Source organism: Aythya fuligula, chromosome 2 (genome assembly GCF_009819795.1).
Source record: "Aythya fuligula isolate bAytFul2 chromosome 2, bAytFul2.pri, whole genome shotgun sequence".
NCBI classification, from domain to species: Eukaryota; Metazoa; Chordata; class Aves; order Anseriformes; family Anatidae; genus Aythya; species Aythya fuligula.
The window spans coordinates 1,477,355-1,504,130 of NC_045560.1; the positions used below are offsets into that span (position 1 = coordinate 1,477,355).

The following is a 26,776-nucleotide window of genomic DNA, read 5'->3' on the forward strand; positions in this document are numbered from 1 at the left end:
CAGTAGGCTAATCGTGGAGGTTGATGTTTCGGTGTCTGCGCGGAGAGGAATGTGCCTCTGCTTGTAAAGGATGTAGATACGAGCTAGGAATTCGGAGAAGTAAATTTCTCTGCAATTAAAACGAGGATAATCTTCTCGTGCACATCTGTTTTTCCCTCCACGAACAGGTAAATTTCCAAGCAGAAAATATTTCGGGGGCATCCGCCTGGAATTTCCCCTGCAGAGCGTTCTGTGCGTGGCGTAGAGGCGTGCATCTCGAATGCTGGTGGCAACAGTGCAGCTCTGCGTGGCATTTAAGGCCTAAACGACGTGGAATGGAAACCACAACGCAGCAGATAAACGAAACCCAACCAAATTGGGGCAAATTAAAGCCAGACTTCGCCCTTTTGCTATGTGAGCAGTGGTCAGGAGGGGCTCTCGAAGCCAGGGAAAGGACTTCTCCTTAGCGTCGTGTAGGTAGGGTGGTGTTTTATCTGCCTGGCCTGCTCGGAGGATTAATTGCCTCGTCGTTTTCTTCCTCCTGGCAGGTGGACGGGGAGCTGGAAGCCCTGCTGGAGAACGGGGAGGGCCTCTCGGATAAGAACCAAGTTCTCAGCCTGTCCAGGCTGATGGTGCGCATCGAAACGCTGGAGCAGAAGCTCACCTGCCTCAAGCTCATACAGGTGGGAAGCTCCCAGGGAGGGATTGCTGATGAAGGGATGTCATTTTAGAGCTCGTTAGAGGAAGAGGGGGATAATAGAAAACGGTGTCTGAGTTGTGCCAGCACGCTGAGAGGGAGCTCGAGCAGTTCTGCTTGGTTTGTAGGCCATGTGTGGTGTAGCCCTTGCCTTGTGCTTGGTGGAATTGATGTGCCTGGGTCATGAAATGCCCATTTCTGGAAGCAAATTATGTTGTGGCTGTCTTATCTCTGAGCCTGCACGTTGCTTGCCGCCAGATTTCTGCGCAACGCCTGGTGCAATTCTATCCTGTAAAACGAGCCGTGCAGCAGGTAGTGGTTGTAAACCTCCTGCTGCGTGTGTTACTGCTCCGAGGGCAGCAGCCACGTCCCCTTCAATCACATCCGACGCGTGCTGGGCTCGGCAGGTGCCTCGCTCTGGCTCCCTGCTCCAGGCTTTTTCAGCAGCGAGGGTTTTGACGAGCAACACATGCCCGCTGCAGCATTTAGCCCTCGCGGCATGTGGAACCCGAATTCTTTTTGCCTGTGTGTCTCTGACCCTTCCCGTGGCCTCTCTGTGACTTTGGCCCATCCAGAACACGCACTCGCAGTCGTGCCTGAAGTCCTTCCTGGAGTGCCACGGGCTTTCTCTCCTCTGGATTTGGATGACGGAGCTGGGCGACGGCCGGGGGAGCACCGCCAACAACCTGAAGCTGCAGCTGGAGGTCAGTCCTTGCCTCAGGTCTGAGGCTTTCCTCGCCGACCCTGCTAATTGCTTTGGGTTTATTTTGATTGCAGCTGATTCTTTTATCGATAGGCATGCCGCATGCCAAGCCTCCGTGAAAACAAACTGCAGGTATCCGTGCAGCTACGGTCTAAAACTTCGGCTTTAAGGGGGAGTAAATACACGGAAAGAATTTGCCTCTGTGGTTTTCCTTAGATTTCGGAGTTAGTGACATGAGCCAGACTTGCACAGCAGCGGCAGCGATCTTTATTTCTTCCATACTGCACGACAGAGGGAATCTGAGGTATTGCTTTGACGGGCCCAAGTGGAGCTTTTAAGGTTTCTGTTTTCTGTACGCGCTTCGGCGTCGCACGCAAAAACCATCTGGGAGTTCCTTCCTTAAAGGGGCTTCTGCCAGCCCTTTTGCTGGGCCTTTTGAGAGGCTCACCCTGCCCCGAATCCAGCCAGAAAGCAGAAACTGCCCAAGCCTCAGGGCTTGAGGGTGCCTGTCCTGCTGCTGACCCCCTTTTTGTTTTCTGAGCCTGCTCCCGTAGCTCCACGCGGGTTTTCTCTTTTAGCCTTAGTGTTTGGGTCGTGCCACGCTCATCTCGCCCTGGCCCCAAGAGGAACGATGTTTGACGGCCCCGTAACCCAGTGATTTTTTAAAAGATGGCATGGCAGAAGGCAGCCCGGCCATCAGGGACTTCTCTTTCCTTCCCTAACTTCACCGACTCACAGGTTTTGATGAGAACGTAGCCGAAGTGTCCGGCACTGTGGGTTTAGATGCTCCCTCCACGAGGCAGCCACTTGCACGAAGTTCTGCCTGTAAATCCCTGGAAAACTTTTTTTAGGGGTCTCAGAGTGTACCAGGACTGAGTTAAGCGTGGCATCTCCTGGAGGAACCGCTCCTGCACTGAGTTTTCCCTTCCACGACCGCAGCGTTATCGTTTTAGGGCAGGCAGAGCCCCGCATAGGTTGCAGTTACTGCTCTGGGGGATGAGGCAAGACCTTTGGCCTCCAGCTTTGTCTGCATAACCCAGTGCTCAGGTTAGCATCTGCTTTTCCCCTGCTGCATCTGGAGTGGGTTCAGGCACTCGGCGTTGTTCTCAAAGCCAGAGCTGCTCCCCACGAGCACTTAGAGGGTCCCCGAGAGCGTTGACTTGCTGGGGCTGGGGCTTTGTCTCCACTCCTCATGCATCTGGTCACTACACCATTAACTTTGGTGTTTTTCTAGAAATCAAACACATTCTTTTAAAATCTAGATCATTCTTCACTGAGTTGCAAGTCAGGCTTGTCATAGGGGTCAGATCACACTTTATATTTTTTGCCTTTCCTCTTCGTTTTTTTTTTTTTTACAGTCATTGTTTTAAGAGTTGGCCTTTGGGCCATCAGATGGCAGAAATCAGCATAATGCCATAAAACCATCCCCTGTCCTTCCTTCCGGAAGGATTGGTTTTAAAAAAATCAGTAAGTTGAAGTGCTGCAACAGGACTTTCTGCCTCTCGCTTCAGAAAAAAAAAACTGTTCACTGGGGATCTGGGCTCTGTTTTTGGGCGAGGTTTTGCACCACCATGGGATTGGTTTTAATTTTTTTTATTCCGTGGGCTCTTAAACTCATGTGTACAATGATGGGAGCTCTAGGTAGACGCAGATTTTCTCTACTCCAGCGTGCCTGACTGCGTGCTGGTTTGAGAGGCTGGCTCCTGGGGCAGCGTGGATCATCCCAGAAGCGGCTGTGGCCACCTGTAGGTGTCTGAGCTCGTTGAACTTGATTTAATTGCAACCCACTGCTTATTTTTTCTCCTCTCGGGGTTTATTTGCCCTCTTTAGAAGCTCACCACTGCGGTTCAGCTGTGGCTGTCCCCTCGTGACCTGTCGCGCTCGTATTCACCTCGCTTTTCTCCCTGCAATTAGATCATGAAGACGCTGGAGCTGCTGCCTATTCCCACCAAGAACATGCTGGAGGAGAGCAAAGTGCTCCCCATCATTCAACGCTGGGCTCAGACCAAGACTGCTGTCCCGCAGCTCAGCGAGGGCGACGGCTACTCGAGCGAGAACACGTCGCGGGCTCACACGCCGCTCAACACGCCCGATCTATCCGCCAAGCAGAGCGTGGAAGGTGACACGGATACCCCCAAGAAGCTGGTGTTTCGGAGGCTCAAAATTATCAGTGAAAACAGCATGGACAGCGCCATCTCGGACACAACCAGCGAGCTGGAGGGGAAGGAAGGGAAGGAGGACCTGGACCAGCTGGAGGGAGCCCCGACGGAGGCGTCGGAGGAGCAGCAGCAGCAACAGCAGGAGATGAAACCCGCTGCCGACGTGCCGGTGGAGAGCAGCAAACCCCAGGTTGTGGAGCTGGAGGCCGAGCCTGAGGTGGAGGTGAAGGAGAGCAACGGGGCGAAGCTGGAGGAGCCCATCACGATGGAGACGCCCTCTCAGGACGAAGAGGAGGGCGTCTCCGACGTGGAGAGCGAGAGGAGCCAGGAGCAAACCGACAAAATCGTCGACGTCAGCGACTTGGCCACCAGGCTGCTCGACAGCTGGAAAGACCTGAAGGTAAGAGGCACCCCGGGGTACCCGCAGCCCCACCACCTCTGCCCCTGCGAAGGCCAACGCGGAGTTGTTGGCCTTAAACGCGGCGCAGCAGGGCTGAGACGTGGTCCTGCTGGTAAATCTTTGACACCTACGATTGCTTTTGGCTACTTAAAGGGCTTTTTGGGTGCTTTCTGTGTGCATCCTTTCACCGCAAGCTCCCCCGTCCGGGATTTCAAACAGATTTCCAGGTGGTTTTGGTCCAGGTGTTGTCCGGGTGGTGGTGTCCGGGGTTTTTGGTGTTGCACACCAAAAGGTGTGCGCCAAAGATGGTGCAGGCTGGCCACCACAAAAACACCTCAGTCATCTCATGGTGGTTTTGGGGTGGTTTTGGGGCTTTTCAGGGGGAGGGCAGCTGGACGTGGGTGAGAGCCACCTCCCAAACGATCAGGAAAAGGAACTAGCGACAGCGTGGGAAGCGTTTCTGGTTGGAATGCCCAGTGCCCAGCTCGATGCCCATTCAGCAGCCGTATCCTCTTAAATTAAGTTACGGGAAGCTCGTCAGCGTTTCCTGTTCCGTTACCACATGCTCCACATCTGCAACGTGCAGAGCCTCCAGAAAAACCCATCTGTTGGCAGCATTTTGGCCTCTCGATACCGCTTTTAATACTGGGATAACCTCTAGATGTGCGTAGCTTGCATATAAACCCATAAATACTCAGTTTTGGGGTGTTAATCTAAGCCTTTAAGGGCTGCTAGAACATCCATCTGCTCGCTGGTTCGCTTCCATCAAGATCTTCCTGGAGCAAATGATGTAAGAGTAGGGTTTGGGGGCTGCTGGTTGCCTTCTCTCCTCCCTGAGCAGCGCAGGTGGCCTTCTTGGCCACTTGATCTTTAGCTGACATCAATCTTTGATGAGATTTGGGGTGAAATTAGGTTCTGTAACCTGTTGCTCACCGCTTCAGGTATTTTCTGGGGGTTTCTTTAGGTCTTTGGAAACTCCTGGTGGGTCTGGTGCTCCGATAGGATTATATTCTGGGGAGAGCAAGGAAGGTGAGAGCCTTGCTTGGAAGTGTGAAAGCATTTATTGGGGATCCAGCAGAGCAAAGGCACTGCCCTGAGGCTGCGTCCACACCAACAGAACAGGAGGAGGGAGAAGAAAGGGACCTCTGCACGTCCCCGAGCATCCAGCTGAGACGGAGCTGGGTCCCTGCTGGCTCTGCAGAGCTTCCAAACGGGGCAGCTTTGGTGGAAAAGGTGGTGGAGGAGTTCTGCCCTTCTCCTAATCAAGCACCCGCCCGCTTTTAATTAGAGCTCTTTAAGCAAATTGACATTTTAGAGTGCATCACCTAGCCGAAGAGCTGCTTTATGCACTGAAATGGGTAGTGGAGAACAATTCGGAGGGGTGGTGGTGCCCGTGACGCTGTGCCACGCGCAGGTGGAGGAGGCCACAGGGAGCTTGGAGTCCCCAAACCCCTGCCTGTGTCCGTTCACTACCCTGGCTGCAAACATTATTTGATAAAACGTAGAGTTTTGTGTAAGAATTAAGGGAAATCTTGCCTTAATTGCTGAAATTTTCAGAAAAATCAGCTGCTCTTGAACAGAATTGTTTGGGCGTAATCATTTGTGCCATAAATCGTACCGGGAGAGGAGGCGAGACTTTACCAAACAGACCATGAGCTGAAGGGTCTTGCTGTAGAAAATCAGGCTGAGGTTCTTCTTCCTTCCCTTCTTTACCGTGTGGATGTGCCAAAAATTGCTCACCAGGTTTTAGTGTGCAGACTTTTTAGCTTTGCTTGGCTCTTACGGTTCCTTTCTGCGAGCGGCACTGCCAGGTTGGGGTTGGGGCGGGACTGGAAGCCCTTTTCCTTCCTGGAAAGGATTTTCCCTTCCAGGTGGAACTGGAAGTCCTGGATCCCTGGGGGTGTTTAAGCTGAAAACAACAAAAAAAAAGCGAGCTCCTGCTTTGGAGACGCGCTCGTGGGGATCCCCCAGCCCCGTGTTTGCAGCGCGAGGTTTTCACGTGCTGCAGGGCTGAAACCTGGAGCAGCACAGGGGAAACACGGAAAGGCACTAAGGAAAAAGTTGCCCAAAACGGGGCACTTCTCCAAAATTGCGCTGCGAGCCCGGATTTGGTCTGACACTTGCTGGTCCCAGGAGGTTTGGGGTTTTCTCCGGAGCTCGGAGGAGCTCAGGGTACCTGGGGAGCTCGTGCTGAAGCCCGTGGTGGAGCTCTGGAGCTGTCACCCGTGCGAGTTGGTAGCTGGGACGTGGCTTCACGTCCCCCTCGGTGATCTTTTAGGCGTGCTCAGGACTTTCCTCGTGCCGTGGCAGGGATGCAAAAAGCCCGTGGGGCACGGCCCGAACAGCAGAGCGCTCTTTTGGGGAAAGCCACCACCCCGTGGGTGCCTCCTGTGCCGCCCTCGGTCACGAGTTAACTGCTTCTGTCCGCCTTTCACCTCTCGGATGCTGGTTTCTGGTTAACTGCCCTCTGGTTAACTGGTTTCTGGTTAACAACAACCCAGCCCCAGGTGGCAGACGCCTGAAGGAAAAGAAACGGAGCTGGCAGGAGGGTGGCCGGGAGGGGGGGGCCTGCAACCTCGTGACTTTTAAGCTATGTCCTGCTCCGGTCGTGCTGATGACCCCCCTGGTAATTTCACCCATTTCCATCCAGCTTCTCAGGGCAGCAAGGAGCTTGTTAACATCACCAGCTGACCATGTGTCTCCTTGTCCCAACTCCGTGCTGAAGAAGGGAGCGAACGTAGCGTGCGCGCCGCGAAGAGACGGGAAGATGGTTGGGAAGCTGGATGGTGATGCATGAGCAAAGTGATTAGGTGGAAAGAGGACAGAGGTGTGGTTAACTCGGCGCTGCCGACGGTATTTTGCTGCGTCCGTTGCCGGGGGGAAAAAAAAACCAGCTCCTGGCATGAAAGGATTAAGTGAGCTCTCTCTTTTCTCTACCTCTACACACGGGGACGGCTGCCTTGGCTTACGGGGCTCGGCCACGCCGGCCCCGTAACCCCCAGGGAGCTGTGGCCGCTGCTACATCCCCCCCTCCAGCACCACACACACCCCTCACACCCCCCCCCCAAAAAGGGGGACGTTTTCAGCCTGGGCTCGTGCCCGCGGATCCCAAGCTCCGGGGCCGTGGTGCATTTTTCCCCCATGCTGAAAACGGACCCGACCACGGGGGCTGGAGAGCGCGCGGGGCTCTCCGGGTGCTTTTTCCCCCTCCAACCCCAGGATTGTGCTCCCGTCCCGTGGCAGGTAAGGTCCCCGTGGATATATGGCCAACGGCTCCGCTCTGCTCCCCTCTCTCCTCTCTCAGCATCTCGGCGTGTTCTGGCAGCACCCGCACCTTCTGCTGTAGGGTCGGCGCCGGAGGACGTGCAGCACCCCTCTGGTGCTTGGGATTTGCGGGTGTGAAGCCCTTAGGGAGCCACAGTGGTGGCTTTTTGCGGGGTGACCTCTCAGTGCTGAGGGGCATCGGGCGGGTTTGGGGCTGAGCGCGGCGTGCTTTCCTAATTCGGGCCCCCCAAAGCCAGCCTGCGGGTCCTACAGCTCCACTGCCCATCCCGTAAGCGTCCTGCAGCACTCTGCTACCCGTCACAGCTCAAATCCATCCCTTAGACAACCAGAGAGCTGCAGCTGGGAGGCTCCAAACCTTCTCCTTACTACCTGAAGCCTTCTTTTTTTCATAAATAGATTTATTTTCTTTTAAGAAACCCCTTTGGAACGAACCAAACGCCTTGGATTTGAAGGGTTTTACCCGAACACTTCTTCCCAAACAATTTACCAGCTCAGTGCCAAGGCGATGCCCAGGCTGTTTGATTTTATCAAGGTGGACTTGCCCTCCTTCAAAACCCCCTTTTGGGAGCTTAATCGTTTTCCTGATAGGAAACAGCAGAGCTTGGGTGGCCCCGAGGAGCCGAGCTTTGCATTTCCCCCCAGCTCACCTCTCCAAATCCCGTCTGACACATCTTCAGAGGGCAGCACGGGGAAGCTGCTCTCCCTCCTGCACGCTCTAATTAGGGCTCTTATAATTTGTCAGAACTTACAGCTCGTGGAAACAATGGGCGCTGGTGAGCGGCCAGGCTGTTGTTTTTTTTTATTTTTATTTTTTGGCCTTTATTTAAGGAAGTTTTGGGCTCAGTCCTTGCTCCCCTCCCTGCCTTAGCATCGTCCTGTAGCTTCTCGCACGTGCGCCGCGGGTGGGGACGCGCTCGGGACGCGCATCCTGCTGCACCCACCCCCCTCCTGGGCGTGCCTGCAGCCCGCCGGCCTCCTTTCGGGGCTTTTTTTTCTTTTCCTAAGCACGTAGCAGACCCGAATCGTGCAGCTAATTCTTGGTGTAACTCGTTAAAAGCTGTTCTCCAAGGTAGAGAACCGCCTGGGGGCTCCGCCGGCGGCCCTCCCGTCGGGTCAGCAGCTCCGGGCGCTCCAGCTCGCGCCTTCCCTTTCCCAAAATAACCCAGCCTTGCTCTGCAGCTCTCCCTGCCTCTGCTTTGGCCACCATCTGCTTTCCATACAGCCGATCCCAAACGCTGCTCTCTGCCCCTTTCAAAGGCTCTGCTGCCTCTGCTCCTCCCCGGAGCAGTGCTGACGGTTCTGCTGCGTGCAGAGCCGTGCTCCAGCCGTACCCAGCTCCAGTTCACCATCCTTTTGGACCATTCTTTCCCCTATTTTCACGTTGCGTGCCCTGCTGTTTATTTTTTTGGAGCTGGGAGGAGCCAGCACCTCCTCTCCTGCCCCTGCTGCTCTACCTCGGGGCTCATTCTTGGCACCTCGTGCCCCCGGTGGCTCCTCCGCAGTCGGTGTCGGTGGGAGCGTGGCGTGGGCTGCCCGAGGTGCTCTGCTCGGTTTTAGGGCGTGCTGCTCCCCTCTGCATCCGAGGAGGGGCTTTTAGGGGTGCTGGTGCAGGAGGGGGAGAAGAAAAGAGGAAAATCCAGCACCAGTGGGTGCTTTTGGGGCTGCAGGAGCAAGGCAGGAAGAGAAATCCTCCCGCATAACTTGGTCGCTTGTGCCTCCGGGATTCAGCGTGGAGAGGGCTTAAAGAATTGATTTTAAGGACAACTTGGGGCGCTGCTGTGCCACACCTCTAACCTTCCAGGGGAAGTCACCTCTGTCCCACGCAGGGTTTTTTGGCTTATAGGTTTAGAGCTGTGTAGGTTTTCCTATCCCAGGGGCGTCCCTCCCACCCCAAGCAGCGAGGTGCCGCTTTGTTTCCCTAGATTTAGTTCAAAACACGCCATAAACCTCAGTTTTTTTCACCCATAGCGAATGTGTGAGCAAGAAAGAACATTAAAAAGGGCGTATTTACAGATTATAAATGCCTCTCAGGGCTGAAAGAGGTTGGGGCAGGCGCTAAATTCATCCAGCAGGTGAAAATGGAAATGAAGCCAGGGGAGGGAGCAGGATCACGGCGGTGCGGGGAGCCTGGCAGAGCCCAGAGCAGGACAGAAGCGAGGTGTGCACCAGGCTTTGTTTAAAAAGGGGAGAATTGAGGGGAAAAAAAAGAAAAAGGGGAAAAATAAATAGGTGTTTGACCCTACTTTAAGACAAATCTCTGCCCCAATCCCTTCGTACAGCCTCCAGGAGCACTTTGGAAGGGGCTGTGACTTGCGACCAGCCCACAAGAGGATCCCTTATTCCTTCCTTTCTTTCACCGAAGGAAAATTCATGTTTTCAGCCCACGGGGCGCGTGCTGATTTCTGGAAAACAATAAAAAAGCAGGGCTCCCCAAGCCCGGGCTCCCTCCTTAACCACAGCCCTGGAGGTGGGCGCGTTGCTGAGGGCCGAGGTCAGCCGGGGCGACCCTCGAGTCATTCCCAACCACCTTTAAAAAAAAAAAAATCAGGGCTGAGAAGTCGATGTTTTTAAGGGAAAAGGTGGTGTTTGGCTCGGAGGGCTCCTCCTGCTGCCCTAAGCTGCTGCTAAAGCAGGCGAGGAGCCAGAGGGACCCCCCTGGCACCGAGGCACCGTGGCCTTCGTGCCCTAAACTTGGCAGGGTGAGCACAGCCCTCCTCCCGAGCTGCTTCAGCAGCAAATTTCTTAAAAATAATGAAGGTTACGTAAAGGTGAGGATCCTGCAGTCACGCTGAGCTGGAGCTCTGTGCTTTCTGAGTTCAGGATAGCTTTGAATCCCAAAGCTGAGGTAGGCAGCGCTCAGCACTGGTGGAATAACACAAGCAGCCTTCGTTCCCCCTGTAAATCCCCTTCAGCCTCATCCATCCCCTCAATTAAAGGATATTTTGGTGCTACACAAGCACGGTGTTTTCCCCCAGGGCATCGAGGTTGTGTTGATGCCTTTGCTGTTGCATTGAGGAGAATTAACTCCGCTCCGAGGCTCGTGGAGCAGGTTTTGCTCAGGTTTTGCCTCTTTTTGGTCTCTAACCCTAAGAAAACACCCCCGCTAATGAACTCAGAGGTCTGGGATCTCAGCACGTCGCACCACAGCACCCTCTTCCCTAGCCCTAATGCTGTCTTCTAGGAATTAGTCTCCTCTTCTGCGAATTCATCTCCGAGTGCTCCTCTTTTGGGCCACTTCTACATCTCTGTGGCCTCCCAGCCCTCTTGTCTTTGATCTTATTTCCTTTTACCTGGTTGTGCTCGGCCAGAAAAGAACAGTAGGTGCTGCTGAAACTGCTGCTGAGGAGGGCAGAGAGCAAGGGCACGATCCGAGGTGGAAATAAAATGAAAAGGAGCCGTGTCTTTTAGGAGATTGGGACTCGGACAGTCAGTTTTCCTATTTATATATGTAGTGTGGATGTGTATATGGTGTATGTGCACATGATATAGTGTCTGTACATCACACAGGTGGCACTGTTGGCATTCCTGGTAGGATACAACGTTATTTGCTCGCTGTGTTTCAGAATATTTCATGGAAAATCACAGCTGAGAGCACGGTGGGGCGTGAAGCGCTCGGTTCGTGGCCAGCAGGGACCCAGCTGGGTAACGTGCCCTCCGCTGACAAGCCCCACGTGTGCAAAACCAGGACTCTGAGAAGTTTTTCATCCTCCTTTCCAGGTCCTGCCCCGTTTTGCCGAGCTGATGGACGTGTTTTTAAGTCATTCCCACTCACGAGGGTGCTGTAGCTCGGCACCACGTGGCGCACACTCCACAAACGTGGGCTCTGCCTCCAAGCCTGAGGTCACAGAGAATTCCCCCCCAGCCTGGCACGGTGCACACCCTCTTGGCTCTTTCCTCGAGGCTCTTTTCCTTTTATTTCTGCCTTTATTTTTGTCTTTAAATGAAGGGCAGAGCCTGCTGGCTCCACCACCAGCACCCCCCGAGCCCGGGGGCAGGATGAGGACCGGGGGCTGTCGGCCGGTGCCAGCAGAGAGGGTTCAGAGCAGCGCCTGGAACCATCAGACAGGATGATTAAAGGGCAGGAGGTGGCCGGAGGATGTTCCAAAAACCTTTACAAGGCACGAAAATCCTCCCTAACAAAGCAGCCGTGTGCTGCAAGCTCCCCCCCAGCTCGGCAGAGCCTCCTGCTGCCTGTCTGAGGGCTACAACGGGTGGTGCGAGGAGCTGGGCAGCGTGACCTGCCTTGAAACACGTCCAGAAAAAACACGCAAAAAATATATTTATGAATTTTTTAAATCACAGAATCGTGCAGGTGGGAGAAGAGCTCTAAAATCACCTCGTCCAGCCTTTAAGTTGGCACTGCCAGCTCCACCACTGAACCGTGCTTGCATCACACGTGCACACCTCACTCTGCGTGCCTCTAAATAGATATTTTTTGCCTCCCAGTGCATCATTCAGCACTGGGAATGGCATCAACGCTCAGATATGGGTCAGGAAGGCTGCAGGCAGTGGGCAGCAGTGGGGGTGGACGGGTCGGGGGTGCTAAAATCGTTCTTTATTCCAACAGAGCTCCAAGCTCGTGGCGTGGGGGTGGGATGGCCAGCCCCGCTGGCACAAAAAGCCCACCAAACAGGGATTGCTGATGAAGGATAGCACACAGAAAGCACCACGATGGTTTGCTTAAAACCAGAACTTTGCTTCAAAAGACAGTTTTGCAGCCCTGCGGGCGCTGGGGGTGTTCTCCCGTGGCCAGCTGAAAATCTGACTCCGGCTTGTGGCTTGTTTTGCAGGAGGTGTACCGAATCCCGAAGAAGAGTCAAGCAGAAAAGGAGAGCAGCGGTACGTCCTGATGCTTTTTTTAATTAAAAAAAAATCCTAGAAAACAGATGGATGTTCACAGGGTATGGTGTCAAGAGCCCCGAGTCCAGCGAAACCAGCCCGAGATGCAAAGAAGCTCACTGAGCTTCTTTGTCGATGTGTTTGGGGAACTTTTTGCTTTATGAAGGAGTTTTTGGGTGTAAAAACTCCTCGGGAGACGCGTGCTGAGGGTTGGAGCCACCACGTTTCCACCCTGCAAGAGGTTTCCTGCTGGAAGAACGGGAGGAGGGGAAACTGGTGGGGTCTAAAAAGAAGCGTGATGCGTTTTCAGCCACTGGGTAACAGCTCAGGGGCCGGAGAAGTACCTAAAAATAGAAATTAAGATGGAAGTTTTCTTTTAACCACACTGCAGGCCCGAGGCTGATGCGAGGCAACCTGTAATTTGCTTGAATGGAGACTCTGTTGGCCGAGACAGAGGAGCCACTGAAACTCCCGGCAGCTCGAAACGCGCTGAATTGTAACAAAATTCTCTCTTTTCACCCCGTTTTCCCTAACAGCCGACCGTGGGAGAGAGGCGTCTGGCCACAGGGATCAGACTCCCACCCCGAAAAACCCCGTCCTGAGCCGGGAGCGGGATCCCGAGCGGCAGAGCCAGAGCAAGGAGAAGAAGAGGCGCAGGGACTCGCTGTCCCCGCCGTCCTCGGCGTACGAGCGCGGCACCAAGAGGCCAGAGGACAGGCAAGTGGTCCAGGGAAACCTCCGTGGCACGGCTGGCACAGGTTTTGGGTGCTTGGGAGCACTGCCAGGGCTAAACGCTGGGGAAATCAGCCCGGATGGTGTCCGAAAACACGCAGGGATGGGGAGAAAATCTCCTCTTGGGGGCACGGCGAGCTGTGCTCCCCGACCAGTCGTCGTTTTGGGGCTTGTGAGGCTCCTTGACCCTCTGGTGAGGCTCACCTTCATCTTCACAAGGTGTTTTGTACCTCTGGGGGATTGGGTGTTAAAGGGATTTACCCGTGGCTCTCAGTAAAGGGGTTTTCAGAGTCCCCCAAGCCTGTGCCCTGTGCCACCTATCCCCCCCCTGTACATTTTAATCGTAAAATTGAGCTTGCAGCAAGCCCACGCCTGCACGAGGACGTGCAGCACCCACGCCAAGCAGCATTTTGAGCACAAAACACCAAGAGGACATCCCCCAAAAGCCACGAGCCAGCTGAAAGGCACCAGGAGGAGGGACGTTGGGCACCACCACCCCCCTGCTCCTGTCCCCTTCCCCGTGGAGGAGCAGCAGGGTGGTTTTGGAGGCTTTGAGATGGGTTGGAGATGCTCGGGGTGAGGATGTGCCTCTGTCCCCAGGACACTTTAAGTGACCTGAAGAATTTCTAGGTTGGACTCGATGATCTTGAGGTCTCTTCCAACCTAGAAATTCTGTGATTCTGTGTGATTCTGTGATTCTGTGACCCCGCTGGCACTTCCACCCTCACTATTTTTGTTTCTCTTGCACCCGTTTTCCTTACCCGACAGCTCTTTATTCATTAAGAAAGGGAAAACACGACAGGCAGTGCCATTAGCAAAGGGATCTCCTTTACAGAAGGCGGGTTCCTCTTGTCCCTCTTCAACAGGATCTGAAGCAACCTCGTAATTACTGTGTCCCCTAATTAGGGAACAATCGCTGGTGAGTCAGCCAGGCGAGCCTACCAGGAGCTGCGCTGGGAGAGTTCGAAATGGCCGGGTAAAAAAAAAAAAAAAAAATCAACCCCAAAGCCACGATCCTGTGATTATCCCTGCGGGGCACGGAAACCCCGAAAACGCCCCATTTCTGCCCTCCAGCATTTTGTAGCCCCTTCACCCCCGCTCCCAGCGGACCCGACGTGAGCGGAGCTTTGGGGAGCTCTGCCCCCTTCCCTCTTCCCTCCGTGGTGCACGTGCCCCAGGTTTGATCCAATTTGGGGAAGGAAAGGCTCCAAATTCTCGGAGCACACCAACAGGAGCGCAAGAGGAAGAGGTGGAAAAGGAATAGGAAGGATTGGAGCAGAGAACAACCAGGGGAGAGGGTTTGCACTCCTCGCCGCCTCCCCAATTTTCTCCTGCCCTCCCCTTCACGCGAGCTGCCTCTCGTGTAAACTCCCGAGGCGGCGCCAGGAAGGGACTTGAATTCTTTAAAGGAAACTCTTCCTCTCAATGAGGTTCCCATTACCAGATGCTCGCAGCTACTCTGGGAAGGCGAGGAGACGAAGGAACATCTTAAAGGGGGGGGTGCGTTGGTAGCAATGTGCTTTTGATATGTGAACCCAGCGCATGAACACGGAGTTGGGATATTAAAGCATCGACGGGATGCTTTGTAGGATCCCTTCTCCTTATGGCTGCAAACCATTTTTGCTTGTAATCCCTGTTTTACCACACTCGTAACTTCTCAAAATATCTACCTTTGATCTGAAATTTTCCATGCTTGAGGTCTGATCAAAGTCCTTCGGCTTTTTTTTTTATTTTAGTTTTGTTTTGTTTTGTTTTCAACTCCTCGGAAAAATCCCTCCAGCTGCTCCGCGTCGCAGGACGAAAACTCTGAAGCCTTCCAAAAAAAAAAAAAAAAGAAAAAATTAAAAAAAATCCACACTTTATTATTTTTTTTTAAGCTAAAACCGCGGTCTAGTAAATAGCATAACCCCAACCAGCACCGTGCTGCTTGCCATTCCATTGTTCTTCGTAACGTCTGCATTTTGGGGCCTTGGGGGGGCTCGGTCTGCCAGCAGGAGGGATGGGGCACAGCTCGAAACGAGCCCCGCTCACGCCCTAAAAGCCAAAAAAAAAAAAAAAGGAATTGAGACGTGGGCAGCCCGCCGAGGGGATAGGAGTTTTGGGGTTTTTGGGGTCTGTGTTGTTGTCCGAGGTCCCTTGCTCGGTGGTGCCCACCCCGTGCGGAGGGCTCCTCGCTTCTCCGCTCCCCCCTGGGTTCCCTTTTGGCCCACGGGGTGGTGGATGTGGTCCCCCCTCTCTGCTGCTGGGTTCCCCAGGTTGGTTCTGCTCCAATTTTGGACCTCCTGCAGCAGGGTGTGGGCATCTTCCTCTTCTCTTCCTCCTCTCTTCCTCCTCTCCTCCTCCTCTCTTCCTCCTCTCCTCCTCCTCTCTTCCTCCTCTCCTCCTCCTCTCTTCCTCCTCTCTTCCTCCTCTTCCTCCTCTCCTCCTCCTCTCCTCCTCCTCTCTTCCTCCTCTCTTCCTCCTCTCTTCCTCCTCTCTTCCTCCTCTCCTCCTCCTCTCCTCCTCCTCTCTTCCTCCTCTCCTCCTCCTTTCTTCCTCCTCTCTTCCTCCTCTCTTCCTCCTCTCTTCCTCCTCTCCTCCTCCTCTCCTCCTCCTCTCTTCCTCCTCTCCTCCTCCTTTCTTCCTCCTCTCCTCCTCCTCTCTTCCTCCTCTCCTCCTCCTCTCCTCCTCCTCTCCTCCTCCTCTCCTCCTCCTCTCCTCCTCCTCTCCTCCTCCTCTCTTCCTCCTCTCCTCCTCCTCTCTTCCTCCTCTCCTCCTCCTCTCCTCCTCCTCTCTTCCTCCTCTCCTCCTCCTCTCCTCCTCCTCTCCTCCTCCTCTCCTCCTCCTCTCCTCCTCCTCTCCTCCTCCTCTCTTCCTCCTCTCTTCCTCCTCTTTTCCTCCTCTCCATGGCTCACCACGCGCAGTCAGGCAGCTAAAAACCAAAGAATCGGGGCAGCTGCTGCTGCCGGAGCACCTTTATTACCCACCACAAGCAGCAGCCCCTTCCTTTTTGCTCAGGACCCGCAGCCCGCTGAGACCTCACCCGCTTTCTCCCCTTCTCTCCCCCCTCCAGGTACGACACGCCGGCGTCGTCCAAGAAGAAAGTCCGGCTCAAGGACCGCAACAAGCTCTCCACCGAGGAGCGCAGGAAGCTTTTCGAGCAGGAGGTGGCCCAGCGGGAAGCCCAGAAACAGCAGCAGCAGCTCCAAAACCTGGGCATCGCTTCCCCCATTCCCTACGACTCCATGGGCTACGCCACCCCCCACCACAGCTTCCTCGGCTACCCGCCCGGCTACCCCATGCAGGCTTACGTCGACCCCAGCAACCCCAACGCCGGCAAGGTGCTGCTGCCCACCCCGAGCATGGACTCCATGTGCTCCCCGGCCCCCTACGAGCACCCTCAACCCCTGGTGGGCCACTCGGTGGACGCCGCCACCATGCCGGCCCCCCCGCAGCCCGTCCCAGTAGTCCAACATGTAGCGACCCCCCTGGAGGTCACGCCGCCGCCTCCGTACGTCCCGCAAGGGGACGGCGTGGTCCACCAAGAAGCCAACGTGGCCGTCCTGCCCGTGCCGACCCCGGGAACGGTGCAGGGCCAAAGTTACGGGGTTTGGGACTCGAGCCAGCAGGCCGTGGCGGTGCAGCAGCCATATTCGCCGGCCCAGTCGCAGCCGGCCATATATTACCAGGGACAGACCTGTCAGACTGTTTACGGGGTGACCTCCCCCTACTCGCAGACCACCCCGCCGATTGTACAGGTAATTAATTCCCCCCCCCCGGGGGGAAACGTCACTTTTTCGGGGGTGAAAACCTGGCTTGAAACGCCCCCAAAAGGAACTGGGCCAGCCTGAGAGGGGGAACACTTTGTCTGAACCCTTCGCTCGTGTTTTTTTGGGGCCATCCTGCCTCGCTCTGGTGTTCGGCTGCGTCGTGGAGATAAAATCCCATCCCAGGGGCTGAGAAAAAAACATTTATACAGCTCATTTTCTGTTCACAAACACTGTAGATCCTAGCCACCGGGGCCAGGCAGCAGTTCAGAGCTGGGCAGAGATGTTTCTTACCCCCTTTACACGAGCTCTAAGCTAGAAGCGGGGTCTGGAGCTGCCAGATCTTGATGGCTGGAGCCCCACAAGCCAACCTTTGCTTTCTGTTCCCTTTGAATTACGCGTTCCTTCACAGAATTACACATCCCCATCAGTCAGGCTCAGCCTGGGGCTGGGAAATGTGTCAAAATTTGCTCTCAGCCCTCTTCCTCTTCCTTTCCGAGGAAGTTTGCAGCTGCTCGGCACCTTGCCGATGCCTCCTTCTTCCCGAAGCTGACACCTGGGCCATTTTATGGCTGCAGACCTCATGATAAAAATAATAATTCGCTTGAATCCAGCCTCAGCCACTGGTTCCTACTGCTTGATTTTGGCGTGACCTTCCCCGAGTCCTTCGGGACACGAGATTTCTTCCCCTTAACCTCTCTTCCCTTCCTCCCATGGTGGAGGCAGTGAAGGGGCTGTGCCAAACTCCCCGTAACTTCTGGGTCTTGGTGCCTGGAGAGGAAAATGTCCGGGTTTTCAAGCACTTTTGGGGGCTTTCTTGGACCTTTCCTTCGCTGTCTTTTCCCATCTTTGGGGCTTTTTGCGTTTGGGCAGCGGGGAGCAGGCGGAGACGTGTCGCGGTGAGGCTGAAGAGCGCCCAAAACTTTTAGTTTCGAGTTCCTCCCGCCTTCCTCGCACACCTGACGACCTCAGAGATCCCTCGTTTGGGTCAGAATCGCCGTTTTTTTTTCCGTTGCACCTCCTTGCACGTTGGAAGCAGGGGGCAGATTTCATTTGCCTTCCACGATGGCATTTTCGGTGCGGGAAGCTGCTCCGTCCCCTTCACCCCCGACCTTCCCGGGACCGACGCTGACCCCAACTCCCTTTGTGTTTCGTTTCAGAGTTACGCACAGCCCGGCCTCCAGTACATCCAGGGGCAGCAGATCTACACGGCTCACCCCCAGGGTGTCATCGTGCAGCCCCCCACCGCCGTCACCACCATCGTGGCGGCCGGGCAGCCCCAGCCCATCCAGCAGGTAACGGCTCGAGGAGGGTCCGGGGGGGTTTCCACCCGCATTTGGTGACCCCGGGGTGCTGTGACATCTAAAAAAGCTCCCTCCAGCAGCTCCTCCTGCTCACCTCCAGCTGCTGCCCCTCTTTTTTTCCATCACTCCTGTGGTTTTTTTTTGTTTTTTTTTGTTTTTTTGTTTTTTAGCCAGAGCTTGTGGTGAGCAATAACCTCCTGGACTTGCCTCCGCCGTCCCCTCCGAAACCCAAAACCATCGTCCTGCCGCCCAACTGGAAAACAGCCCGGGATCCCGAGGGGAAGATCTACTACTACCACGTCGTAACGAGGTAAGGGATAATGAGGAAGGGGATAACGAGCTAAAAGATAATGAGGGAAGCGTTGTGCTGCTTCGGGGCTGAGCTCTCTCCAGCGATGGAGCCAGGTGGAAGAGAGGCAGCTGCGGTGGCACTGGGCAGCACACCACACGTGTCAGGGGCAGTGGGATGGTTACACTGACACATTACAAATCATTTCCTCGCAAACGATGCCTTCAGCCTCGAGTGTCTCAGAAAAAGGGGCAGGTTGGGGGCTTCTGAGCCCACCTGGGTCCTTCTGGGGTCACCACCCGGTGTAGATCCTGTTGTAGGACATGGTTGTGCAGATCCTTTACTGCAGGTCATTTATTTCTTTTCAAATCTTCTTTTCTTCCCATCACTGCCTTAAAAATATTCCCTTTTTCAGCTGCTCCATGTCCCTAAAATACCCGTGTGGCTTTGGTGGCAGTGCCAGGCAAAGAGCCCCTGCTCTGCGGAGCCTTTTCAAGCCCTTGGGAGCTGCGAAATCCTCCGAAGGGAGGATTTCTTCTCACCCTCACCTTTTCCATCTGATATCAGAGATTAATATCGTAAATGTTACACTTCGGAGCAAGTTTTTTTATTATTTTAATTTTTTATTTAAACCTCAAGTGAGGTCTTTGTGGGATCTCGCCTGCCTAAAGGGTTAAGGCTGAGCATTTCCCTGCAAGTCCTGACAGCGTCTCGACGTGCTGATGGCTCCGTGCAAGCATTTTCTCTGCATCAGGCTTCTCAGCCTCCTTCCTGCTCCCTTCAGCACCAAGAGCGGCGCCGGCAGCCCAACAGGAGCCCTTCCAAACCCAGGAAATAATAAAAAAAAAAAAAAGCAAAGTGTTTGTGCTGAGCTGTGGTTTGGAAGTGGAGGCACCACCGAGCCTTACCTGGCGGTGAGGAATTCTGCCTTCACCAGTCACACCAGAAACCACTCGTGGGGCACAGAGGAACACGTGCAGGAAGGTTTCTGCAAATCCTTCTCTGCTGGAGCTTCAGACAGGGCAAGGTCGGGAGAGGGAAGGAGATCTTCACTTGTCAGTGAGCTTTCTGAGTTGAATATTTCATTTTACTCAGCATCCAAGCGATAACTGCCTGCCATCAGGTGTATGAAGCCGCGTCTGAAACAGGCAGGCTTTGATGCTTCTCCCCAGCGTTTCCCTAAAAAGTAAAAGGCCTTAAAGCAGGGCAGGGTTTCTGAACGCAGCTCACACACCCCAAAAAGCTCAGATGAGCGGCTCGAAGCAGACCTCCACTTATTTTTTTTTTTTAATCCCTCGCAGAGGAGCCCACGGCCCGGCTCCACGCAGGCGCAGCTCGGAGCTGGAAAATAGTTGCTGCGTTAGGTCACCTCCGTGCCTAAGGAGGGCTGCTGGAGATCTCCCTCCTCTCATCCCTTTTGTTTAGTCTGCTTTTAAGTCATTTTCCCTACCTTCTGGGAGCCCCTGCGTGCCCTGCAGCACCACCCCGATCCGTCCTGCTGTCTCTGCTTCCTCCTGGCCTCCTTCCTCCCCCGATGTCCTTCTCGCCCCCTGGCACCATCCTCTCCTTGCTCCCACGTGCTCACGCCCCTCTCGAAGCCATCCTCGACGCCAGCACTGTAGCCCCGTTGCAGATTTTGCCCAACCTGGGGATATTCAGCCCGATTTTCTCCATCCATCCCGCGTGAGCACGGCCTCTATTCCCTTCTGGTTGGCCTGAGGAGCCGGAGCGAGCCGTGGTGCCTCGCCCGAGCTGCTCCTGCTGAGCTGCTGCGGGCAGGATTGGGTTCCCTGGGGGCTGACAGCTCTTTTCTTCCTTCTCCAGGCAGACCCAGTGGGATCCCCCGACGTGGGACAGCCCGGGGGATGACGCCAGCCTCGAGCACGAAGCCGAGATGGACCTGGGGACTCCGACGTACGACGAAAACCCCATGAAGGTGAGTGGGGGGTCCAAGGGGGGGAAAGCTCCCGCTTCCACCTCCTCACCTCCTGCGAGGAGAGCAGGGAAAACATGAGAGCCATGGCAGGAGTGCTTTTATCAGGCTGTAGCTCCAGGAGCAGCCCCAGCCCTCTCCAGTTTTGCAGCGGTCTTTATGCTGCCGGCTGATTTTCGCCTTCGATACCGGAGGCGACGTCTCCCTGTCCCTTTCCCCACACGTCCCGGTTGCCACCAGGATCCCAGGGGTTAACGAAATCCTCGGAGCGCTTGAGCTGGGATTCCCGGAGAGTCAGCTTTTAAACGACTTTATTTGCAAATATTTATCTGCCTGTAAAAAAAAAAAAAAAAGTTAATTAGGGAGTGAACGAAGACCTGGCACGCGGCTGCTCCGCCGCCGAGTGGTTTCTTCCTGCGACTCCGCGGAGGAATCCAAAAAAAACCTGGAAGGATTTTTGTCCTGGGTCTGCCTCTGGCATCCTGCTGCCGTTTTGGGAGCTCTCCGGGGTGTGACGGAGCCGACAGTGACCCCACAGGCTCGTGCCTTGAAGGATTTTTGGGTGCTCTCGGGGAACGCGTTCAATCCTGCGAGTTTCCAGCGTGGCTGCGGTGCCGTGGCTGTGCTCAGCGTCAAAAATTCATTTTGGGGAGCTGCAGGAACGCTCCAGATGGCTCTGGCTGCGAGGGCAAGCTGGGCTCTTGGGGGGAGAAATCCCCCCGGGCTTGTGCGTGGCAGCAGGGTGCAGACTTTAGGGTCTCTGCGGTGCCAGCCCGACGGCTCTTTTGGGATAACGCCCTCTGCTCGTCGCACAAGGAGCTTTTTAGGTTGTACTGAAGCTTGGATGAGCCACAGGGACATACAGCGATGTGTTCCTGCTCACTCTGGAGCTTTAACTCTTATTTTTTCTTCCTGGGCAGCACCATCTGTGGGCTTTGGGGTTTTTTTTGGTCACGGCCCCAGCGTCAGATCCCCGTGCGCTCAGCCTGGACGTGTCTCGCAGTCCAGCGCCTCCACAGAGACACTTTTCCTCAGCTTCCACCCCGTGTGCTGGAGCTGCAGCCTCATTCCTCGCATTTCTTTCCCCCCTTCTCCCCACCCCGCAGCTTTTCCGGGGTCCAACCTCCAGCCTGGAGGGCCGGCAGCTGCTGCTGCTGCTATTCGGGGCTTCCCCCGGCGGCTCCCGCGTGCTGGGAGGATTTAATTTCCTCGGGAGCACGCACAGCACGCCCCTCAGCATCATCTGTTGGCTTCTTCACCCCTGTTTTTGCCTCCTGGAGCTCATGGAGAGCCCGGCAGCGTTGGAGCATCTCCTGGCAGCATCTCCCCACCCCCTGCGTCGCGGGGAGGGCACCGCTGCAGGCTTCTCCTCTTGATTTCTCCGCATTTTCCCCAAAATGCACGTTGTGGTAGGCAGCAACGGGGCTCGGGGAGCTCTGGGAGCCTTCAATCCCAGGTCTTGATGCAGCAGCAGCGCCCAGCTCAGCTCCCAAACTCTGCTCCCCAAAAATTCGCCTCCCTTCGCTGCCGCCACCTCCGGCTCCACCTCACATCGTGCGCGGCGGCTCCAGGAGCTCCTCGCGTCCTCCAGGGTGCTCTGCAACCACTGCAGCGCCCTCTGCACCTTCCTCAGGGGCTCTGCTGAGTTTCAGAAGGCTGCTCGAAGGGCGCACGGCCCCTTTTTTGGGGACAAATCCCCTGCTCTGGCTTCTCCCCGGCCCTCGGCACCGCTGCGTCCGTGAGCGACGCGCGCTGGGGGGGGGAGCCGCTCCGGCACGCGCCCGCCGCGGCGAGCTGCCTCCCTCCCTCCCTCCCTTTTTCCACGGAAAAGGAAACGAATCCTGCCTCCGACCGGCGGAAAAAAAAGAAAAAAAAAAGCTGAAATTGGGAATTTCAGGAGCTGTGAGGCGGACGCGGGCGGGTTGGTGCCGGGCTGTGGCGCTCCCCGAGCCCGGGGAACGCGTGGGAGCCGGGGAAGGCAGCGGGGTCGCGGCTCTGCTGCTTGGTTTCCTGCTTTATTTTTTTTTTTTTTTAAATCAGGGTGTGCTCTCCTGGCTGCAGAGGCAGAGCCAGCCCCAACCCTTGCCGGGCGCTCCCCACCTCGCAGCAGGGAGCTCCAAGTGACCTCAAACATCCCCGGCACGGAGGGAGAGCGCGTGGGTTGACGCCGCTCGCTTCCAACCATCACCGGAGCTTGGGATCCGCACCCGAGGGCGCAAAGGGGAAGGAGAGGCGAGGCTGGGAGGGGGCTTTGCGTGCAGCTCTCCTCTTCTTTTCGGGGCCGGGCGGCCTCGCCTGGTCCCAAACACTCTTCACGGTGATTTTTTCGCTCCCAAAACCACCTCTCCTCCTCCCCACGCGCGGGCAGCTCGCTGCAGGTGCCCCCCAGCTCGCCCCTCTCCCGAAACGCCCCCGGTCACCTCGCTCCCGGCGTGCCACCCGGGTGATTTTGAGGTTATTTCTTTATTTCTGCTTGTTTTTCCCCCCCCCCAGAGAGGGAAACGCCGGGGCTGCTGCTCCCAGCTTGGTTTTCTGGCTTCCATCACGCTCTCCCTGCGTGCGGGGTGGCTGCGGCGGGGTTTTCCCGTGCCGTGCCAAGGGGGGGGCTGCTCTGGAAGTCGTCTGCGACCTCCCTGTGTGTCTGCTGCTGGCTGCGCTGGGATGATTGAAAGGAAAAAAAACCCAAAAGCCTCCCTAGGCTGATGTAAGAGTTGCTGGGGCTCGGGCTGTGTGTGGGACTCGCCTGCACCTCAATTCCTGCACCGGGCGTCCCCATGGGGAGGGAGTTTGGAGCCGTGCCGTGGGCACTGGGGAGCTCGTGGCCTCTCAATCCATGCTCACTCCCTCTGCAAATCCTCAAAGCCTGCGTGGAGACACTTTGCTTTCCTCTCCGACTCAAAGCTTTGGGGTTTTGCTGCCTTTTCCTGAAGCCTCCCCCTTTTCAGAGCCCGGGAGCTCCCGGCCGCCGCCGAGTCCTGTTGCGACTCGCGCCCCGAGCCCTCGGGGGAGCTGCTCCCTGCTCCCCGCCCTAAAAAGCCCTCAGCCAGCCAGAATAACCTCGGCTGCTAAAACGCTGCTGTAAGAGGAAAATTTGGGGCGCTTCCTTGCTCTTTGCTCCTTCCAGAGCATCAGCTGTGCTCCCGGAGCCACGCACAAAGCATTTTGGGGCTAGGCTGTGCTTTTTGGGGAGGGCACCGTCAGCAGGCGCCATGGGGCATCTCCCTGCTGCCCTCCAGGATCTGTGGGCTCCTCGTGAAGCCCCGCAGGACTCGGCGAGACGCTCGCCCTCCAGAAAACTGGGGGCTCGCAGGCAAACCTCGGCCAAAAGGCCGGCCAGGATCCTTCCCCTGCTCCCTCACAGCTCCCCAACAATTTTTTTTGGCGCTGGGGATATCCAGAGGCGACCCTGGCGCGCCATCGCCCCGTTCCTTAGGGCTCTTGGCCCCCTTTTCGTGGAGACGAATCCTCAGCACCCCCGCCACCACATCCTGCTGCTTCATGCCCCCTTCCAAAAAGCCAAAGCGACTCCGAGCAGCCAAAAACGGGACACGGGGGACACGGGGGACACGGGGGACGCGGGGACACGCGCCGTGGGCTGCGCCCTCGCTCCCCACTGCCTCTTGGTGCCCTCGGTGCCGAGCGGGGAGCCGGCGCGGGGCCATCTGCTCCCCATTAGGGGCCGTTTGATGTAGGTACCCGGGACGAGGGAGGGGAAGAGGGGCTTTGATGTGCGGCCAGCAGGGCCGGCCCTGCACTAATTCACTTCGCTCGGGAGAGCTCCCGGCCGTAAAAGCTGCCCCGGCGGCGTTTTAGTGAAGCCCCGCGCTGCTTTTACTGCCGGGGCTTTTTCGGCTCCTCCGAGGGCTGCTTCCTGCCAGCTGACACGGCATTCTTCGGGGTGAAGTTTCTGCTTTTTTTTCGGCGCTAAACACTTAAAAAAAAACAAAAAAAAAAACACACAAAACCAAGGGGTTGTGTTTGTGGGGCGGGTGTTGCTCGGTGGAGGGTGGCGCAGGGATGCCGGGCGGCACCAGCTCCGTCCCCAAACTCCGAAACTCCATTAAAGGGGCAGAAATTAAATCCGGGAGCTGCTGCCTTCGCTTTTGGGCTCGGTGCTCGGAAGGGAGGGCCAGAAATTCCTCCGGAGCTCCCTGCCTCCCGCCGCGGCCGCGGGTCATTTCCGAAAATGCCCTCTCCAAACCTGCTGCTCGCCGAGCCACGGCTCGGCCAGGGGCAGAAACCGGGGGTTTGGCGGGGCGAGATGGTGCCGGCGAGGGGAGGAGGAGGCTTCCTCCAGCGTTCCTGGGATGGCCGAGCGCCGCAGCCGAGCGCCTGGCTTTGATTACGGCGCCGAAGGAACTCGAGAGTTGCTCAAAGCAGCCCCGGGGGTGAGGAGGGACGGGGCGCAGCACGCGGGGCGCAGGCGGTGGCACCCCCGGCCTCTCCCCACAATTGGGCGTCTCGGGGCGCCGAATTTGGCCTCGTGCCACCCTTTTCCCAACGCGGGGCTCCTCTCCGGGCCGGAGGAGCAGCAGGGCTGGGACGCAGAGGGGATCCTACAGGCACCCAAACTCTTCCCACCCCGCATTACGAAGCGCCACGGAGCCACCCGCTCGGAGAAAGTCGCCGATTCCCCTCCCTCTCATTGCGCCTTCGCACGCACGAAATAAATAGGGGAGGGGGGAACCCCTCCGGATTCCTCCCCCCCCCCACCTCCTCGCCCGCAGCTAAACATATTTTAGGCTAATAACGGAGACCGCAGAGCTCAACCCCTCCCTCCCCGGGCCAGCCTGGGCTCCCAGAAGCCGCCCTCTCCGCGCAGCCATTTCCCAAAGCAAACAATAGGGGCGAGCCGGGCGGATTTGGGGAGGTGGGCGCCACCTCTGCTGGGGGGGATTTGTCCTCGGGAGCGCGGGTTTGGCTCCGGGGAAAGGGTTAAGGGACGCTGGGGACATGGGGTGGTGGGACGGGTGCCGCTGGGTGCAGGCTTGGTGGCGAAACCCCCGGTTTTGGTAACGCGGCGTGCCGCTGAACGAGCGCTTTTTGGCTGCCCTGTTGGTGTTGGAGCTCGTCCCAACCCCAAAAAACAAGGTCAGGGGAAGCTCGTCCCCCCGTGTGTAAGCTGGGAGCACATCAGAGGGTTCCCTTTTGGGGAGGGAGAGGTGGCCCCGTGGGCTGTGCCTCTCCGTCGGCTCGCCGCCGCCCGCCCGCGCGCGTCTGCGTCTGGAGCCGGCCCGGCAAAGCTTCGTTAATTATTTTAATTTTCCTCCTATCGTTTTATCTCCCTTTTTTCCCCTCCCCGTTCCAGTCTTCCAAGAAGCCCAAGACAGCCGAGGCAGACACGTCGAGCGAGCTGGCTAAGAAGAGCAAGGAAGTCTTCAGGAAAGAAGTGAGTTTCCCCAGAGCCCCGGGCGGGCGACGTGCCGCTGCGAGGCACTGGCACGGGGCCGAGTGGGCTGATTTGGGGCATCCCAGCACCAAAACGCCCAGCGTGGCACCTGGCCTGATGCCGTGGGATGGGGAACGGGTGGAAAGCTGGTGCTGAGCTGTTTCTCCCCACCTGCAGATGTCCCAGTTCATCGTGCAGTGCCTCAACCCCTACCGCAAACCCGACTGCAAGGTGGGCCGGATAACCACGACGGAGGACTTCAAGCACCTGGCACGCAAGGTAACGCGGCTCGGGGTTGCGGAGAGGTTTTTGGGACGAGGGAAGGAAGGGAAACGGGGGCTGTTTGTCCATGGGGAGCTTTAATAAAGGCGCTGGGGAGGGCAGCGAGCGTGGTGCTGGCGTGCGTGGTGCCGCTCCTTGACCCTCCTCTCCTCCCGCGCAGCTGACGCACGGCGTCATGAACAAGGAGCTGAAGTACTGCAAGAACCCGGAGGACCTGGAGTGCAACGAGAATGTGAAACACAAAACGAAGGAGTACATTAAGAAATACATGCAGAAATTCGGGGCCATTTACAAACCCAAAGAGGACACGGACTTGGAGTAACCCACCACCAAACCCCCCCCTCTCCGGGGCCGGGCGGGCGCGCGCCCCTCTCCGCCGCCGAATCCCCCTCCCCAGATTTGACACCGACCTGTGAATTTCTGCAGAAGCGGGGCTGTCCCCACGGCCCCCCGAGGAAGAGCGGGGTGGGAGCGCTCTTCCCAGCCCTTCCCCACCTCCTCTCCCCAGGCTGACCCGGGCGCCCACCCCGGCGGTGCTGTTCGGCGCGCTCCCCGCGCGCATCTCGTGTCACCAAGACCTGTATTATATTTTAACGTGTATGTGAATATATTGATAATTTTGTTCTGTTTTTATTTTTATTTTTATTTCTCGCTTTTAGCCCAACACGTGCTGATATCACGGGAACACTTTGTAAGGATAGTTTCGTTTTTTTTTTTGGTTTTTTTTTGTGTTTTGTTTTGTTTTGTTTTGTTTCCTCGTTTCGTTCTGCCAGGTTTAATCTGTTATCATGTAAATATTCAGGAACAGGCTGCCCCTGGATTTCCGGCCGGCCTCGTGCTATGTTGATAAAGATTGATTTTACTGCTTAAATCATTTTACTTTATTCAATTTTTACTGAACTTTTTATGTAAAAAAAATTAAAAAAAAAATAAAATAAAATGAAATCAACACCGTACCTGGCCTGGAAAAGGTGTCTGGGCGCGGCAGGAGGTGGCAAAGGGTGGTGGTGGCACTACAGGGTGACCTTCCTCAGCATCC

General features: G+C 56.3%; 1 protein-coding gene across 2 annotated transcripts in view; it reads left to right on the top strand.

Moving 5' to 3' along the window:
• Nucleotides 1–26,429, top strand: part of SETD2 (SET domain containing 2, histone lysine methyltransferase) — a 50,314-nt gene extending 23,885 nt beyond the window's left edge. The window contains exons 10-21 of one of the 2 annotated variants that reach the window (XM_032181940.1): nt 528–662; nt 1,252–1,380; nt 3,294–3,938; nt 12,014–12,062; nt 12,599–12,779; nt 15,847–16,531; nt 17,701–17,835; nt 18,015–18,154; nt 19,958–20,069; nt 25,375–25,455; nt 25,633–25,734; nt 25,898–26,429. In XM_032181940.1, the coding sequence (XP_032037831.1) occupies nt 528–662; nt 1,252–1,380; nt 3,294–3,938; nt 12,014–12,062; nt 12,599–12,779; nt 15,847–16,531; nt 17,701–17,835; nt 18,015–18,154; nt 19,958–20,069; nt 25,375–25,455; nt 25,633–25,734; nt 25,898–26,059 (2,556 nt within the window). In that variant the 3' untranslated portion in view covers nt 26,060–26,429. Of the gene's footprint in view, nt 1–527; nt 663–1,251; nt 1,381–3,293; nt 3,939–6,588; nt 6,766–12,013; nt 12,063–12,598; nt 12,780–15,846; nt 16,532–17,700; nt 17,836–18,014; nt 18,155–19,957; nt 20,070–25,374; nt 25,456–25,632; nt 25,735–25,897 lie in introns of those variants that run through there. The other variant, XR_004252924.1, reaches the window with a different exon arrangement.
• Nucleotides 26,430–26,776: the final 347 nt, after the last annotated feature.